Source organism: Budorcas taxicolor, chromosome 11, assembly GCF_023091745.1.
Source record: "Budorcas taxicolor isolate Tak-1 chromosome 11, Takin1.1, whole genome shotgun sequence".
NCBI lineage: Eukaryota > Metazoa > Chordata > Mammalia > Artiodactyla > Bovidae > Budorcas > Budorcas taxicolor.
The window spans coordinates 140,353,626-140,373,440 of record NC_068920.1 but is presented as its reverse complement, the minus strand read 5'-3'; the positions used below and the strand labels follow the sequence as shown (position 1 = coordinate 140,373,440).

Sequence of the window (19,815 nt, the reverse complement as noted above, 5' to 3'; positions counted from 1 at the left end):
GAGTCCCTTGGACTGTAAGGAGATCCAACCAGTCCATTCTAAAGGAGATCAGTCCTGGGTGTTCACTGGAAGGACTGAGTAGCTAAAGCTGAAACTCCAATACTTTGGCCACCTCATGCGAAGAGCTGACTCACTGGAAAAGACCCTGATGCTGGGAGGGATTGGGGGCAGGAGGAGAAGGGGATGACTGAGGATGAGATGGCTGGAGGGCATCACCGACTTGATGGACATGAGTTTGAGTAAACTCTGGGAGCTGGTGATGGACAGGGAGGCCTGGCGTGCTGCGATTCATGGGGTTACAGGGTCGGACATGACTGAGCGACTGAACTGAACCGATAAATCAAAATAAACTGTTCAAAGTGAGAAAAATATTCCCTATGCTAAGATTTCAATGACTACATATTTGAACAGCATGTTCCACCTCTCGCCACTCCTCTGACACAAAATGAACAAATGTCCTAACAGAAAACAGATTATATCTAGAAGCTGCTAATACATCATGACAGCTTCTGAGGAATTAATTCCTCTGTTAGGCAACTCTTCTTGGTCCTGTTATTGATGGCTTAGTGGGATGCGACACTGTAAGGAAAACCCTCTTGACTACTAGACAACTGTGTGCAGGTTTACCGAAGGGTTCACTTACTGGCAACCAAGGCAAAGAGCTAAGATCAAGAATTCTTACTGCTTTCTGCATGTATATTCTGCTACTGAACTTATCTGTGGACTTTCAATTCTAGGAGTTGCTTGAGCCTACAGGTCCCTAAAAGAACAGAACACAGCTTAACTTATCTGGGATAATTCAGGGCTTCCCAGGTGGCGCAGTGGTAAACAAATTGCCTGCCAGTGTAGGAGACATGAGTTTGTTCCTGAGTGGGGATGATCCCCTGGAGGAGGAAATGGCAACCCACTTCAGTAATCTTGCCTGGAAAATTCTATGGACAGAGGAGCCTGGCGGGCTACAGTTCATGGAATAATTCAGGTGCTAATTATTTCTTTTTCTATATTACTTAAGCATAAATTATCATTTCAATTTTAATTAATCCTTCATCATTTAAAATTTTCTTTGATCTCATCTTTGTTCTAACTTCACTTCTCTAATCCCTAAGTTTTGAATTCAGTCTCTCCCATTCTTGACAGTTTTCATACTTATTTTATTTCTTCTTATTCTATTTTCTTTTAAAAATTAATTTTGTCATCTTTATTTATCTTGGACTTTTTGTCTTTTTAATTCTATTTTCCTGTAGTAACTACTTTCTATTTGTCTTTTTCAATAGTATCCTTAATATGTTTTCCTTCCTCACAACATTAAAATTTTTTTAATTCTTAGCTGAAATAGAAAAAAAAAAACAAAACAACATCCATTACCAAGGCAGCCAGAAATCACAGCTCTATAGAAAGCAACAATATAGAGGTCACCACAAATAGGGAAAAGTTGTTTCTATTCAGTTTCTCCTCTAACTCTCTTTAATAAATCACACTTTCTAAAACTGTCAGTGGAGACAATTATAGTAAAGCACATACGCGTGCAAGTTCTTTTAAACTTTTAAAATATTTAAATACATTTTGAGTCAAAGAAGTAATTTTCCTGCAAAAAAGGGTTATATCATCAACATACCTCTTCCCTTTTAAGACATACTACTGATTCTTCTGTGTCTTATAAATAAAATCTGAAGCTTTGAGAATAATTGAGCTGTTCAATTAGAAAGATAATAAGCTGCTGATAATAAACTTTATTTCCTTAATTTGGTTTCAGAAAGCATGTATCTTCAAACAAAAAAAGTCAACTGAATTCTGGCTGGAATATAATGCAGATACGTTAGTAAGTAGGAAGTGGGTAGCACTTTACTTCAAGCTGGCTTTTATATCAACTAATCTTAGAGTTCAAAGATTAAACTCTTTGGCAGAGATAAAATTGCCAACATCTGTTGGATCATCGAAAAAGCAAGAGAGTTCCAGAAAAACATCTACATCTATTTCTGCTTTATTGACTATGCCAAAGCCTTTGACTGTGTGGATCACCACAAACTGTGGAAAATTCTTCAAGAGACAGGAATAACAGACCACCTGACCTGCCTCCTGAGAAATCTATATGCAGGTCAAGAAGCAACAGCTAGAACTGGACATGGAATGACAGACTGGTTCCAAATTGGGAAAGGAGTATGTCAAGGCTGTATATCGTTGCCCTGCTTATTTAACTTATATGTAGAGTACATCATGAGAAATGCAGGGCTGGATGAAGCATAAGCTGGAATCAAGATTGCTGAAAGAGATATCAATAACCTTAGATATGCAGATGACACCACCCTTATGGCAGAAAGTGAAGAAATTAAAAAGCCTCTTGATGAAAGTGAAAGAGGAGAGTGAAAAGTTGGCTTAAAACCTAACATTCAGAAAACTAAAATCATGGCATCCGGTCCCATCACTTCATAGAAAATAGATGGGGAAACAATAGAAACAGACTTTATTTTGGGGGGCTCCAAAATCACTGCAGATGGTGACTGCAGTCATGAAATGAAAAGACACTTGCTCCTTGGAAGAAAAGTTATGACCAACCTAGATAGAATACTAAAAAGCAGAGACATTACTTTACCAACAAAGGTCCATCTAGTCAAAGCTATGGCTTTTCCAGTAGTCATGTATGGATGTGAGAGTTGGACTACCAAGACGAATGCCAAAGAATTGATGCTTTTGAACTGTGGTGTTGGAGAAGACTCTTGAGAGTCCCTTGGACAGCAAGGAGATCCAACCAGTCCACCCTAAAGGAAATCAGCCCTGAATATTCCATTGGAAGGACTGATGCTGAAGCTGATACTCTAATACTTTGGCCACCTGATGCAAAGAACTCATTCATTGGAAAAGATCCAGATTCTGAGAAAGACTGAAGGCAGGAGAAGGGGATGACAGAGGATAAGATGGTTGGATGGCATCACTGACTTGATGGACATGAGTTTGAGTATGCTCTGGGAGTTGGTGATAGACAGGGAAGCCTGGCGTGCAGTAGTCCATGGGGTCACAGAGTCAGATACAACTGAGCAACTGAACTGAACTGAACCCTAGAGTTATTGAGGAGAGGTAGGACAAGAGAACAGATAAGCACAGAGACAGAACAAACAGATAAATATCCCTGTCTCTGATCTAAAAGAAGAAAATATCCCACAAAATAAAAAGGTAACACAAGCTGTAACCTTTTGGGGGGGAGAGGGAGAAAAATTTGGCAATTTATTTTCTGTAAAGGTGTGAGAAGAGTATTTAATTCTGATTGATCTAATGATGAAAAGTTGGTGTACACATCCCAGTTTTATACAGCTTTATTTATATTTAGTCATAAATTCTGTTAGAATATTATCTAGCAGGTGTGAAAGTGAAAGTCGCTAGGTTATGTCCGACTCTTTGCCACCCCTGGCAGCCCCACGGACTATACAATCAATGGAATTCTCCAGGCCAGATTACTGGAGTAGATAGCCTTTCCCTTCTCCAGGGGATCTTCCCAATCCAGGGATTGAACCCAGGTCTCCCACATTGCCAGAAGATTCTTTACCAGCTGAGCCACCAGGGAAGCCCAAGAATACTGGAGTGGGTAGCCTATCCCTTCTCCAACGGATCTTCCCAACCCAGGAATCGAACTGGGGTTTCCTGCATTGCTGGCAGATTCTTTACCAGCTGAGTTACCAGGAAAGCCCTTCTAGCAGGTATACTGCAGACATAAAACTGAAAAATAAATAAATAAATAAATACACACACACACACACACACACGCACATACACACACACACACACATATATCAGAATAACAATATATACCTTAAGTGGGTCTGCTTGCTCTGAGAGCTGATTAATTTTCTGTTTAATTTCATCATACTTGTTTTCTGCTTCTACTTTCAGGCTTTTAAGATGTTCCATATTTTCTTTTTGTTGTTCCATATTTTTCTCAACCATTTTCATCTTGACTTTATTTTCTTGAGCTTCATCTTCCTGGCAACATTTACAGAGCATATAGAATTAATTCAAATACTTAAGTTATCCAACAGGAAAATATATAATTCTGGAAAAGGAGAAACTATAGGCTACAAGCAAATCAGATTAAAGACAAATACAAAGAACATTACGATATATTCATACTCTTACTGGTAAATTAGAAAGTAGAAGAATATAGGTTAAAAAAATTGAAAAGGATTACATTTAGAAGACAAACTATTTTATTGTGCTTAAGGTCATAATCAAAGGGGATAACTTTTATTCTATTACTCACTTTTTCCTTCAAAATATAGTATATATAAATATATACCTTATGCCAGACAATGTATCAGATGCTGACTGAACAAAAATAAATAAGACATATACCTTTAAGAAATTGAGTCTATCAACAATAGGAATTAAAGCAGAGAAACACTAAGGGGAAAACCAAATTACTAATACAAATTGGAGACAAATTCTTATTGGAGTAAAGTTCCATCAGTGCAGTGACTTGATCTGTTTTGTTTACTGCTGTGTCCCTCAGCATTTAACATGATGCCTGGTACAGAGTAAATACTGATTTACTCTGAATGAATCAGGTAAATACTGATTCATTTTAACAAGACTCTGCAATTGATTTAATTCACTAATTATCGTAACTTGGGGAGTTAAGCTGAATGTCATAAAAAGATGCCTAAGAGAACAAATATGGGGTGAATAAAAACCATTAAACTCCGAAAAAGGAAAACAGTTCAAAGAGACCAACTGCAACTGAATAAATGATATCACTAATACTGGTACTGATTAATTATGAAAAATACTATGCTAGGTAGTTTGAACAGTTACTGTTTAGATAAACAAGCTCTGACAAAGATTTATTACATGCATAAGAAGACAAAATCAATTACAATACATGGAAGTTATATGTACAAAATATTAAGGAGTTTGAAGGCTATACACCAGGAAGTTTCTAACTTATTTGTAAATGGAGATAGCACTCATAAAAAGTAGCCTCAAAAAGTTTATTTTTAAAAATCTGAGACTAGATTCTCTTAACCTAAGTAATAGTTTTGTCTTTTACATTACATTTAAGTTGAGGAAAACAATCTTACCAAGGTTGCAATATCTACAGACTGGTGTTCTTCTATATTCTCAAGTTCCCGAATTTCAGAAATACTTTTCCTTATTTTCATCTTTTGAAAAAAAAAAAAAGGTATTTAGATTTTAGTAACATAAAAATGAAAAATAGAAACAAAAACCCTGGAAAGGATGTATTAATCAACAAAATTCTACTCTGGTTTATATTAGAGAAGGATTCCACAGTTAAAGACACATTAGTATTAAAAGAACCAAAGAAAATTATATATAAAGTCTGTATCAATTACCATTATTGCTAATCAACTCTCATACAAAGCAGATAGAAGTATTCCGTTTTAGCATTTAAAATGAAGACAGTATGACAGTATGACAGTGTTGTGTCCACAGAGACAGTGTTTTCTTGAAACATCCAATCTAAAGTGCTAGAATGATTATCCCAATGGTTCTTAAAGTCCAATCCCAGTATCTCCTGGGAGTCTCAGAGACTCATTCAGAGGGTCCATTAGGTAAAAAACTATTTTCATAAAAACATTAAGGCATAATTTTTTTAGATCACTTTTACTATCGATTTCTTCTAAGTGTACAGGAGGTTTATAACTATAATGAGCAATACTGCAACAGACTGATTATAGAAGCTGATATGACAGGTGAATTTTATTACGCCAGATATCAGAGATTTAGAAAAATATAAAAAATGTTAATCATTTTACTAAATCTTTCTGGCTTTGGAAACTAGCTATTTGCCAAAAAAAACATTATTTATGTTAATACATAATGTACTTGTTATTTTTAAATTAGTTAATAAATATTCTTAAATGTTGCTTTAATTTTTAATAATAGGAATACTGATAAACCCACACAGATAAGGGCTCTTTTAAGACTGTAAAGGGGCTTGAGGCTCAAAAAATCTGAGAACTACTCATCTAACTCAGTGCATGGTAAGACCTTAAAAGTAACTAGCAAATGATTAAGCTGAGAAAATAAAATGATGTTTTCTTACCTTTAACTCTTTATAATGCAGTTGATACCTTCTGAGAAGTTCTTCATTGCATTTAATATCCTTTTCAAGGGCAGACAGATGTTGCTGAAGATTTAATATCTGGGCTTTCTTATTTTCAACTTCATCCTCCAAGTCACTTAATAGAACAGAGAGGGTAAAAAAATACTTTAAATCTACTTCTGAATATTACAAATATTTAGATCTTTACAAAGAAAGCCTTACTTGTAACAGAGTTTTGCCAAACCTTATGCAGTTAAACCAGTTCTCTACTCCTAAACAAGTAATTCATAACATGGAAACATGGAGATTTCAAAAAACATCTTTTAAACTGGAATTAAATTTTACTTATTTCATTAATAAGTACTTATGATCTACCTATGAAAGGCACTGTGCACAGTGATAAGCAGAGGCAGAAAAAGAATTAAGGCATGAAGAAATTAAACAAAAAGCCCAAGCATCAGGAAATAAACGATAACACTGAAATGTGAACAGGACACTGCACTGCATGCCCACAGCACTATGGGAACATAAGAGCAAGTCTGGGAGAAGAGACAACTTATGTGTGTTCTCTGAAGTTTTCACCAACTGCAGCAACTGGAGGAGAAGATGAAAAGAAATACATAAAGCGAGAAACAGACTCCCACATTTGTGGTGGTCAATAAACACTGTGAATGTGTGGGGAGAGAAAAGGGAAGAGAGAAGGACAATGAGAAGAGGTGGAGGATAAGGTCAGCAGATACCAAAGCCAGAAGGGTCTCCACACCAGCAGAGGCACCTGCCTTCAGAAGTGATCTTTTTTCCTCCTCACTGACCCAAGTACCTGTTGTCCAAAAGCATGTGCCTGGTGGAAGAGAACCACCTGTGTAGTTAAGAAGAGCTTTTCTCTGATAAAAAGTGTATGTCAGATTTCACTAAGAACATATTTTCCCACAGTTTAACATCTCTGAATTCTAAAATCATCTTCTAGTCCATGGTTCAACTAGCAATATTTTTATTTTCTACTCGTATACAGAATAACAGCATTTTAAATCTGGTGTACTATTATTATAGCCATGCTACCTGGCGGAACTTTCAAAATTTAAAAAACAATCAGTAAATGTTGAATGAATGATAAACAAATTAGCAAATGAAAGAAAGAGGAGAGTACTTGTATATTTCTGGTAAAAACGGGGCCAGACACAAAATCTTTTTCAGGGCAATCTTTCATCAACGGGAATCTGCCAGTGCTGAGTTGATGGGGGCACAGAAAAGCATTCTTCATATCTTCATAGTATGAGAGGGCATTAGGGAAATCAATCATTCTGTAGTCATTTGGCAACTGCTATTGAGTGATCAATTTATGTATATCAAAGAAATTTTAAATAGTAAATTATTTCTTTTAACAAATATTAAGGCTCATTTAACATTATTAAGTACTAGAAATAATAATTATTTAACATTATTAAATATTTTAAATTGGCCCATAAATTGTATGTTAATAAAACAATGATAATGACTATTAAATTATTTTAAAATCCACATATCCTTTGACTCAGCAATTTCACTATTTAGAATTTAAGCTATGCACATACTTTCAAAAGTGTGCCAAGACACACACGTGTGTTTTCACTGCAGCGCTGCTATAGTAAGAGAAAACTACAGACAATGTCTCTGTCCATCAACAGGAACTGGTCAAGCATATATTACAGGGCAGCTTTACATGTGCTGATATGGAACAATCTCCAAGATTTAATTGTTGCTGTTTAGTCACTAAGTCACGTTTGACTCTTGTGACCCCATGGACTGTAGCTTACCAGGCTCCTCTCTCAATGGGATTTCCCAGGAAAGAATATTGGAGTGGGTTGCAATTTCTGACTCCAGGGGATCTTCCTAACCTAGGGATTGAGCCCGTGTCTCATGCACTGGAGGCAGATTCTTTACCACTGAGCCACCAGGGAAGCCCTGCCCAAGATATAATATTGAGACAAAAAGCAAGACATAGAAACCATATGCATACTTGTACACAGCACAGATGGATGAACTTTGAAACATTATGCTAAGTGGAAGAGGCTGGACACAAATGGATGCATTTTATATAACTCATATATGCAGGTCAGGAAGCAACAGTTAGAACTGGACATGGAACAACAGACTGGTTCCAAATAGCAAAAGGAGTACGTGAAGGCTGTATACTGTCACCCTGCTTATTTAACTTCTATGCAGAGTAAATCATGAGAAACGCTGGGCTCGAAGAAGCACAAGCTGGAATCAAGATTGCCAGGGGAAATATCAATCACCTGAGATATGCAGATGACACCACCCTTATGGCAGAAAGTCAAGAGGAACTAAAAAGCCCCTTGATAAAAGTGAAAGAGGAGAGTGAAAAGGTTGGCTTGAAGCTCAACATTTAGAAAACTAAGATCATGGCATTTGGTCCCATCACTTCATGGGAAATAGATGGGGAAACAGTGACAGATTTTATTTTTTTGGGCTCCAAAATCACTGCAGATGGTGACTGCAGGCATGAAATTAAAAGACGCTTACTCCTTGGAAGGAAAGTTATGAGCAACCTAGATAGCATATTCAAAAGCAGAGACATTACTTTGCCAACAAAGGTCCATCTAGTCAAGGCTATGGTTTTTCCTGTGGTCATGTATGGATGTGAGACTTGGACTGTGAAGAAAGCTGAGTGCTGAAGAATCGCTGCTTTTGAACTGTGGTGTTGGAGAAGACTCTTGAGAGTCCTTTGGACTGTAAGGAGATCCAGCCAGTCCATTCTGAAGGAGATCAGCCCTGGGTGTTCTTTGGAAGGAATGATGCTAAAGCTGAAACTCCAGTACTTTGGCCACCTCATGCGAAGAGTTGACTCATTGGAAAAGACTCTGATGCTGGGAGGGATTGGGGGCAGGAGGAGAAGGGGACCACAGAGGATGAGATGGCTGGATGGCATCACCGACTCAATGGACGTGAGTTTGAGTAAACTCTGGGAGTTGGTGATGGACAGGGAGGCCCGGCGTGCTGCGATTCACTGGGTTGCAAAGAGTCGGACACGACTGAGCGACTGAACTGATATGAAGTATCCAGAGTAAACTAATCCATAAAGACAAATCCAAAAATAGAGTAGTGGTTGCCAGAGGCTGAGGGTGGGGAGGAATGAGGGAACAACTGCTCATGGGCAGTTTTCCTTCTGGTATAACAAAAATGCTTGGGACTGAGATAATGGTTATGGCTGCTCAAAAATCTCTCAATTGTACACTTGAATTATATCTCAATTTCAAACTGTTCTAGAAATAAATATAAGAAAGTACAAGTATATAAACCATTCTGGAAATATATGTAAGAAACTGTTAAACTATTACCATACTTTTGAAAGAGAGATGGGGGCAAAGGGCTTCACTTTTCAATGCATACATTTCTGAACTGTTTGAATTTTCTCACCATGTGCATATATTACTTTTAATTATTTTTAAAATGTCAATAGGGACTGTCAGGAAATCAGATTATGAGTTACTTTTGTTTTCCAATTTCTATTTTTCTGTATTTAAAAAACACCAGTGAATTTTTTTTAAACTTCCAAATATCAGACAACTACTATACTTGTTGGTCAAAACAGATGACACAAAGTATCATAATAACATTGTACTGTCAATCAATAAAGTTCATTAATGTGAGAAACAGTTTAAAAAAATTAAAAAAAGATCAAAGCTCAGGGGCTTCCCTGATGGCTCAGTGGTACAGTCCACCTGCCAATGCAGGAGACACGGATTCGACACCTGATCTGGGAAGATCCACCCTGCTGTGGAGCAGCTAAGCCCATGGACCACAACTACTGAAGCGTACACGCCCTAGAGCCATGCTCTGCAACAAGAGAAGCCACTGCAGTGAGAAGCCCACACACCCTCAGCTAGAAAGGAGCTCTCTCTTGCCACAACTAGAGAAAGCCTACCTGTAGCAAAGAAGACCCAGCACAGCCAAAAATAAATAAATCAAAAAGAAAGGGTGAGAATAATACAATAAAGCTACATTGCACACCAACCTTATTTCAGAATCCACATCTCTGCTTAGAAACTTAGGTCTTGTATATTCAGATGAATAATAACGTCCTGCAAAAACCTGATCACCATCAGCAGTAAAAGCTTCTCTACAATTCTTGGGTGGCTTTTGGGATTGCATCACTGCACGAGCTACAGAATTATTCTAAAAAATATAGAGGGAAAAATACATTTTTAATATATGCCAAAGCATTTCCACTGCATATAATTTCAAAATGTTATCTATCTCTAGTTTAAGATTCAAGTATTTTTGTTTAAACATTCAAATGAAACAATTCCATGAAGAGAAATAGAATTTAAAAAACTGCTTTCAAGATTCAAAGAATTAAGCTGAGTCTTAAAAACATTGGAAACAATGTTCTATGACAAACTGACATTTTATTTTTAAATTCTAATACTGCTAACCATTAAAATAAAAAATCTTAAGTACCTTTTCACATAAAAATATTTACCTTAGAAATCTTATTTTTCATAGAAAAATGAAATCTTACTTTTTTCTAAATGTCTTTTATACCCTAGAAAAGATGAGTGAAGAGCAAATTCCAAGAAAAGATTAGTACACTGAATTATGAAGGGAAAACCTGGAAATCTTTAATATTTTACTTCCTAGAGAAAGTAAGGTGATTAGGCTTATTGCAGCCATGAAATTAAAAGATGCTTAATCCTTGGAAGGAACATTATGACCAACCTAGAGAGCACATTAAAAAGCAGAGACATTACTTTATCAACAAAGGTCCGTCTAGTCAAGGCTATGGTTTTTCCAGGGGTCATGTATGGATGTGAGAGTTGGACTATAAAGAAAGCAGAGCGCAGAATTGCTGCTTTTGAACTGTGGTGTTGGAGAAGACTCTTGAGAGTCCCTTGGACTGAAAGGAGATCCAACCAGTCCATCCTAAAGCAGATCGGTCCTGGGTGTTCATTGGAAGGACTGTTGAAGCTGAAACTCCAATACTTTGGCCACCTGATGTGAAGAGCTGACTCATTTGAAAAGATCCTGATGCTGGGAAAGATTGAGGGGAGGAGGAAAAGGGGATGACAGATGGTGAGACGGTTGGATGACATCACTGACTCAATGGACATGGGTTTGGGTGGACTCTGGGAGTTGGTGATGGACAGGGAGGCCTGGCATGCTGCGGTTCATGGGGTCGCCTAGAGTCGGACACGACTGAGCGACTGAACTGAACTGAGGCCTAATCAACCTTTCCTGGAACAGATCTTTACAAGGGGACTTCATTATTTTCTTTCAAGTATCTGTAAAATATCAGAGGGCCAAGCCCACAGATAATTACAATATGAACTTGCAATATACAAGTACACATTTGGATGACTGCTATCATTGCCTCTCAGATTCTATTAATGAGAAAAAGAGACTGTATTAATTACAGATTTGTTTTGAATTTCCTTGTCCCTTCTCAGCAAATTTATACCAATAGATGAAACACAACACTAGTGATATAATCTAACAAGTTCACGGAAATACATATGCTGATAAAGAGTAAACATTAATTTATTTTACAGAGCTCAAAGGTTTTTGTTAAGAAAAATAATTCATAAAATATCAAGTAAAGTACTTAAGTAGAATTTATATAACCAATTTAAGTTTAGGAAATTTAAAAATAATATAAAACACAGGAAGCATTGGGACTTACTTTGATTAGCAGCACTGTCTCTATGCTTCTCATGTCAATCAGGCTATTTGCAACAACTGCATTATCTATTTCTAACGCTGTCAGAACTGTTGGGTACTCTGGATGATATGCAGCTCTAGGAGACAAAAATGCATAAGGATTAACTTAGCCAACTTTATTATTATATATATGGAAAGTGAAAGTGAAGTCACTCAGTCGTGTCCGACTCTTTGCGACCCCATGGACTATAGCCTACCAGGCTTCTCTGTCCATGGGATTCTCCAGGCAAGAATACTGGAGTGGGTTACCATTTCCTTCTCCAGGGGGATCTTCCCGAACCAGGGATCGAAGCCGGGTCACTTGCATTGGAGGCAAACGCTTTAACCTCTGAGCCACCAGGGAAGCTCTATTATATATATTAGATATATATTTTAAATAGGTTGAAGAAATGATGGATAATAATAAGACATGGAAGACATTTGAAAACATCTATAATAGGCTTAATTTTACCTTATTAGCAAACATTCATATAATCCTAGGCGCTGTTCTAAGTATATTCTTAGTACAGCTGATCCCTGAACACCACAGGTTTGAACTGCACATGTCCACTTATACATGGATTCTTTTTCAATGAATACAGTAGGTCTTGCAGTATCCATGCTTGTCTGAATCAGCAACTGTGGCTACAGAGGGCCAACTATGGGTCATGAGCATCTGCAGATTCTGGTACCAACAGAGGGCCCTGGAATCAATCCCCCGTGGATACCAAAGGACGAATGACCGTGCTGGCTTATTTAATTCTCAGAACAACTATGTGAGATAAAGAACATTATTCTACTTTTTTTTCAAGTGAGGACGCTTCAGAGAGTTTAACAAGTTCCCTGATGTCATAAAGCTACCTTAGAGGTCAGGCTAGGATTTAAACCAGGCAGCTCAGTTCTAGAACCCAGATTCTTAATCATTATATTCTGTCACCCACTGTAACTAATTATTACAATTTCCTTAAGTCCTATACTGCTACCACATAAACATAAAAGTCAATTAATCAAAAGACATGGGGGAAAAAAAAATAGAAGACATGGGGAAATGGCAATGGCATTCACAATGCTTATTTCTAGAATTCTAAAACAAAATACCTGTGTGTGTGTGTGTATGTTTTCCACTTAGTTATTAATTTACCATGTACTTTCTGAGCACCTACTATGTGCAAATGCTGTTCAGAGGATGAGGAGATAGGAACAAAACAGACTATATCCTCCCCATGAAGCTTACAGTCTATTGAAGGGAGAGAGAAAAGCAAGGAAAAGTACTTTTTTACACAGAAAAGGTTAGGGAAAGCCTTACTAGGATAACGATGAGCAGACACCTGAGGGCATGGGAGTTGCACTGGCACCCTGAAGAAGAGCATTTCATGCCAAGGGAGCAGCATTTGCAAAGACCCTGAAAATGCTTGTTGGAGAAGCCAGGAGGTTGGCATGCAGTGGACAAGCAGTGCGGCAAGTGTGTCTGGACACAAGGACAGGACAGAAGGCAAGAGGACAGATCATGTAAGCCAGAGAGTTCACAGTGAGGCCTAAAGAGGATGAGAACACACTTCGGCAAACACTGCTGATAGGTCAAGTCAGTGAGTAGGAAGGGAGGACTCCAGAACCGAGCCAAGCAAGGCTCATTGGTGCCTAGACAAGAGCTGTTCTGGGATGTGATGAAGTTCTACAAGCTTGACTGGTAAGGTTCAAGAAAGAAGAGGAAGACAGAAATGAGTGACAGAGACGACTCTTCTCAGGAGTCTTTCCTGAAAAATGAAGCAGAGAAACAGGACAGTAATCTTAGGACAGAGCTCAAGAGGAAGTGAAAACAAAGATAGGATAGAACAGAGGGTGGGTGCTGTAGAAATGTCAAACAATGTCAGTGAAACAACCCAGGAAAGGAGGGGAGAGAGGGTGGGGAGCAGGAGTCTAAGAGGGAGTGGATGCAGAAGGGGACTGCGGTAAAACATAGACACTGAGAGCACGGGTTCTATGCTGGGGAGGAGCAAGTACTTTCAAGTAGGCATGTGCCACCGCTGGATGGGCCTGTTCCCACCAGCTCCTAAGCTCTCAGTCACAACCACCTCTTCCTTTTGCTCTACTGCCCTGGGATGTACTTCATATTTAATTTATATCACAATCAGTTGCCTGCTGACATGTGGTTAAATCAGTATAGGAGAACTAAAAGTAAGAAGGAATAGTAGCAATAACGGGTCAATCATGAGACAAGGAAAGGACAAGTATGAAACAGGCTCACACAACAACAAAATGGAGAAGCCTAAAGAGGATGTGGACAAAGGAAAAACTGCACATCAACTTCCAGGCAAGCATGACGAGCCTCAGTGGTAGGAGCAATTACAGGACAAAATGCTTTGATGATCCTAATTAAGCTTAGACGAAATCTTAATAAAACATGATTTCTAAAGCCAAGTAAAAGGAAAAATACCACAATCAAATTAAATATGGAAAAAACATGCTTAAAAACAGGGCATCTTTCATGTCTCCAAATATAAGTCTTAATTGAAAGAAGCAAAAATTGGATTCATAAGAAAAAAATGGAGTGGGAGAGAAAAAAAATTTTTAAACTGTAATCTAGTAATAGGAAAATATATATACAGAGGAATATATATAGGTAGGAAGAGACACCTTACATATATATCATACATACATAGATGTGTGTGTGTGTGTAAAAGAGTAAATTGTTAGTTAGCTAGCAGCTAACAAAGAGGCCAGTTTGGGTATGGTGCCCTTGAGGTTTGTTAGGGTCAAAGAAAACAATCAAAGATCAAAGAAAACAACCACAGCTCTTTATGGACTCCGTAAACCACCTCTAGTTGAACTGTGAGCAATAAGTGCCACAGCTCTGCCGTACACCCTCCTTTTTAACGTGGACAGGTATGCACCATTTTATTCTTCAGTACAATTTTTAAGCCATACAAGGTCTATTTCCTGGTATGTCTCCCACAACAGATCTCGTGTGAGGACCTTAAAGGCAGGGAGTACTCATTTATTGATCTGTGTATCTCCAATGCCTAGATTCAAATTAAAGATGTGGCTGATGGAATTTTTACAGATCAGTAGTGTAGACATGGTTAACATTAAAAATGTTCTGATTCTTTCTGAGCTTGTGCATGACTATGCAAAACCAGAACAGTTTTTAAATAATTACTGATGCCTTACCTGTGTCTTACATCATACATCTCACTCCGAAACTCAGAAACTATTATCTGTGGCCGTGAGGTCCCTGGTGGATAAAACTTTTTCATCAGTGCCTGAAGCACTCTTTCATCGGCATGGTTATGGCAACAATAGGCTTGAAGAAGTCCTTTTAAGCAAGATTCAATAGCCAAAGCAAGCTCAGGGTCCCGAAGATGAATGCAAGCTCCTAAAAATGAGAGAAAGCTATTAAAATGCCCATTAAATACTTGAAACATTAATGTAACTATCTCTGTATGAAGCGATAGTCAGTCATGTCTGACTCTTTGTGACCCCATGGACTGTAGCCCGCCAGGCTTCAGTGGGTTGCCAATTCCTTCTCTAGGGGATCTTCCCAACCCAGGGATTGAACCCGGGTCTCCCACATTGCAGGTGGACTCTTTACCAACTGAGCCACCAGGGAAACGATTATCTTTGTATAACAGTTCATAAATGACTTTAAAATATTTCATACTAAGCAATTTAAATAATATATTACAGATCTTATTTTAACCAAATGGGAAATACCCTCATCCCACTGGATACACTGGGGAAAAAACACCGAATCCTATGAAAAGCTGTCTTTCTCTAATGTAAATCAACAGTGTTTTTCCTTTGTGTATACTAATTCAGCCTCTGAATGGTTTTGAAAATCAAGCCAAAAGGGTTATAGACTCTACTATTTAATGCAAAACTGATTAATATTGAAATTTTAGAGAGGAAAAAAAAATACCTCACCTATTGAAATGGATCCTGGTATAGAGGTACACACATATTTGAACGAAGGGACACTACTACAATACTTCATGCAGTATATAATATTGTACTAAAAATATATCTATAGCACCATTTTCAGCTAATGACGTACAGAATTAAAAATAACTCTTCAAAACTTAATGTATTTTTTAATAAAGATTTTTTTGATGTGGACTATTTTTAAAGTCTTTATTGAGTTTATTATAACATTACTTCTATTTTATGTTTTGGTTTTTTGGTCATGATTTGTGTGTCATCTTAGTTCCCCACCCAGGGATTGAACCCACAGCCCTGCACTGGAAGGTAAAGTCTTAACCACTGGACCAACAGGCAAGTCCCTCAATTGATTTTTTTTCTCATGTACATATGAGGATAGTTAACTATAACCCCAGATTTATATTTGAAAGAGAACTCAAAAATAATGTTGTCAAACCCAAATAGAAACCTCCTACTAATCAATTACATGCAAATTAGTTTACTGATTTATTCATTCAGGAAAAAAATCAGAACCAGATTATTTAACTCTATAGCTACTTTTCCTTTTCCTAAGTTCTCTTGATTCTTTTGTGCTTAAAAGATACAAGAGGAAAGTTACAAAGCTTATAGTGATTTTATCATTGTTTCTTAGAATGCGTACAAAGTCTACACATAACTACATGGTTCTTTGATGACCGAGTTTCAAAAAATTATATTCAACAGACTCCTTCCTGAAAATAAAAATACACTTCTAATTTTTATGATATCCTGACTAACTGGTGACAAATACCTAATGGGCCTACAGGTTTATAGTTAAAGTGCCCCCGTCTGTAGGCATCATCTATGGCTTCAAGAAGAGCTGGAACGTGAGGGCCAAATCTTTTGAGTCGATCAGTTTTACTATCTTTCAATTCTTTCAGTTGCCTCTGGTTAAAGTTCAGTGCAGTCTTCACATCTAACTCTTCTCTCCTAAAAAATACAAGTGGAAAAACAGAATGAAAAGGTTATACAGAAACATCCAGACTTTTTCCCTAACACCTGCATACCAATAAATGACACACCTGCATACCAATAAATGACACACCTGCATACCAATAAATGACACAGCTATCCTAAGAACTAAAGGCAGATTCTTTATTTGAAAACAATTGTGTTACCAAGAAAAAAGTCAGAAGACCACTAAAAATAATGCAACAGTGACAAAAACAAGAAAACCCAGAAACTGTCCAATTCTACAAGTTTAGAAGTTTTATTAGGAAAGTGATTTTGAAAGATACTTTATTATGAGAAAGAACAAAATAAAAACCAAGTATTTTATTTTCATAAAGAGGAAAACTACATGATTTTCAAATAACTGAAAAAAACTTACTTAATCCTGGTATGTTCTTCTTTGTCTTTTTCTATGGCTTGCTGAAATTGTTCAATCTCTTGATTGACTGAACTTTCTTGATCTTGTAAGGCCTTTACTCTCTCTTTTAACCAAGATATTTTTTTTTGCCTTTCCAACCGTTCAGGTTCCAAAGACTGATCGGCACTAAGAGTAAATAATCCAAAGTGGAAATGTTAAGTTAAAAACCTAACATTGTAAAAAAACATAAAGCAATGTAATAAAATTTTCCCACAGTAGTAGAGAAAACTTAATGGTTGCCGGGGGGTAAGAAACAGGGAGTTTGGGAAGGACATGTACACACTGTTATATTTAAAATGGATAACCAACAAGGACCTACTGTACAGTACATGGGAACTCTGGTCAATGTTATATGGTAGCCTGGATGAGCCAGGAGTTTAGGGGAGAAAGCCATACATGTATACGTATGGCTGAGTCCCCTTACTGTTCACCTGAAACTATCCCAACACTTAATCCACCATGTGTGTATGTGTGTGTGCATGTTAAGTTGCTCAGTTGTGTCTGACTCTTTGTGACCCCACGGACTGTAGCCTGCCAGGCTCCCCTGTCCATAGAGTTCTCCAGGCAAGAATACTGGAGTAGGTAGCCAAATCCCTCTCCAGGGGATCTTCCTGAACAGGGGATCAAACCCTGGTCTCCTGCACTGCAGGCAGATTCTTTACTGTCTGAGCCACCAGTAAAGCCCTAATTGACTATACCTCAATACTAAATTAAAAAATTTAAAAAAGAAAACAAAATGCTTCCTCCATTTCACTTGGATTACTTTATTACAAAATGAGGTAAAAATGAAAATTGCAAAGTAACTATCTTACCTTTTTCTCAGTTCTTCAATTCTTCTGCAAAGCTGCTCATCATCTTTCTTTAATGCTTTATACTCATTTAGGGAACGATTATACAAAACCTAACAAAAAATCAGACACACTTTAGTAAAATGAAAAAACAAATACCTGATTCAAGTCTACTTTTGCCAAATGGTCAAATCAAAGGTTGAATATATGCAGAAATACATACTTAAAATGAAGTACATATATGGCCACATGAAATTGTAACATTTTTTAAAGTCTGAAATCAACATAACTACAAAACCTCTACTTTTAAAAATAAACAAACAGTACTGATATTTGATATGATGAAGTTTTTAATGGGCTTCCCTGGTGGCTCAGACAGTAAAGAGTCCACCTGGAATGCAGGAGACTCAGATTCAATCTCTGGGTCGGGAAGATCCCCTGGAAAAGGGAATGGCTACCTACTCCAGTATTCTTGCCTGGAGAGTTCCATGGACAGAGGAGCAGTATTTATACTTGATATGAAAGGTTTTCTCTCACCTCAGCTTCATTATACGCCCTTTTCTTAGAAGTAAGATCTGCTCTCAGTGCCATGCATTCTGGCGCTCGTGCATGTGTCTCTTGACTAATCCTTTCTAGTTTATCTTGAATGTCTTTGTATTTTTTTTCTGCTTCATTAAGTCTGACCTTTAAGAAAATTAACATTGTTGGAATACATTTTATTTTTCTTCAATAAACTGAAAAGTTAAAAAAACAATTATATATGGTTCACATTTCAAATAAACTTAATTTTGCTTTAACTAAACTCTAGACAGTAATAGATAAATGTAACTAAATACAATGCTAAAAAATATATTTTTATTGAAGTATAGTTGATTTACAATATTGCATTAGTTTTAGGTGTACAGTAAAGTGATTTAATTATACATATACATATTCCTTCTCAAGTTTTTTTTCCATTATAGGTTATTACAAGATATTGAATATAGATAGGTTCCTTATGCTATACAGTGGGCTTCCCAGGTGGCCCAGCAATAAAGAATTTTCCTGCCAAGGCAGGAGGGATAACAAACACAGGTTTGATCCCTGTGTCGGGAAGATCTTCTGAAGTAGGAAATGGCAATGGAAATGCTCCAGTATTCTTGCGTCGGACATAACTGAGCGAGTAAGCACACACATACATGCTATATAGTAAGTCCTTCTTGCTTATCTATTGTATATAGTATGTTAATGTTAATCTCACACTCATAATTTACTCTTCCCCCTCCCTTGCCCCTCTGATAACCATAAATTTGTTTCCTTTGTCTCCTACGTCTATGAGGTGTTTCTGGTTTGTAAATAAGTTCATTTGTATTGTTTCTTTTTTTCTTAGACTCCACATATAAGTGATATCATGTAACATTTGTCTGTCTTAGTCCACTTACAGTATGATAATCTCTAGGTCCATCCACGTTGCTGCAAATGGCAGTATCTCATTCTTTTTTATGCCCGAGTAATATTCCACTGTATATACATACCACTTCTTTATCCATTCACCTGTTGATGAACACTTAGGTTGTGTGCATATTTTGACTATTATAAATAGTGCTATGAACACTGGGGTGCATCTGTCTTTTCTGGATATATGCCTAGGAGAGGGATTCCTAGATCATATGGCAACTCTATCTTTAGTTTTTTAAGGAACTTCAGTGTCTTTCATAGTGGCTGAAAGAACCTATATTCCTGTCAACAATGTTAACAGGAAGGTTCCCTTTTCTCCACACCTTCTTCCACCACTTATTATTTGTAGATTTTTTGATGACGGCCAATCTGACCAGCATGATGTGATACATCATTATAGTTTTGATTTGCATTTCTCTAATATTCTAAAATATATTTTAATTTTAAATTCACATTTGGTAAATGTAAAGGGAGACAGATACAATTTAGCAGAGAAACAACCATGCAGGTGGATTATA

General features: G+C 37.2%; 1 protein-coding gene across 1 annotated transcript in view; it reads right to left on the bottom strand.

The window, feature by feature from the left end:
- SMC6 (structural maintenance of chromosomes 6) overlaps positions 1 to 19,815 on the bottom strand; it is a 59,102-nt gene that overhangs the window by 15,350 nt on the left and 23,937 nt on the right. Inside the window, exons 10-19 of the mRNA XM_052648886.1 lie at positions 18,398 to 18,544; positions 17,885 to 17,973; positions 17,034 to 17,198; positions 16,455 to 16,633; positions 14,918 to 15,122; positions 11,733 to 11,847; positions 10,068 to 10,228; positions 6,053 to 6,188; positions 5,067 to 5,147; positions 3,802 to 3,972 (exon numbers count right to left, since the gene is read on the bottom strand). Coding sequence (XP_052504846.1) covers positions 3,802 to 3,972; positions 5,067 to 5,147; positions 6,053 to 6,188; positions 10,068 to 10,228; positions 11,733 to 11,847; positions 14,918 to 15,122; positions 16,455 to 16,633; positions 17,034 to 17,198; positions 17,885 to 17,973; positions 18,398 to 18,544 — 1,449 coding nt within the window. The remainder of the gene's footprint in view (positions 1 to 3,801; positions 3,973 to 5,066; positions 5,148 to 6,052; positions 6,189 to 10,067; positions 10,229 to 11,732; positions 11,848 to 14,917; positions 15,123 to 16,454; positions 16,634 to 17,033; positions 17,199 to 17,884; positions 17,974 to 18,397; positions 18,545 to 19,815) is intronic.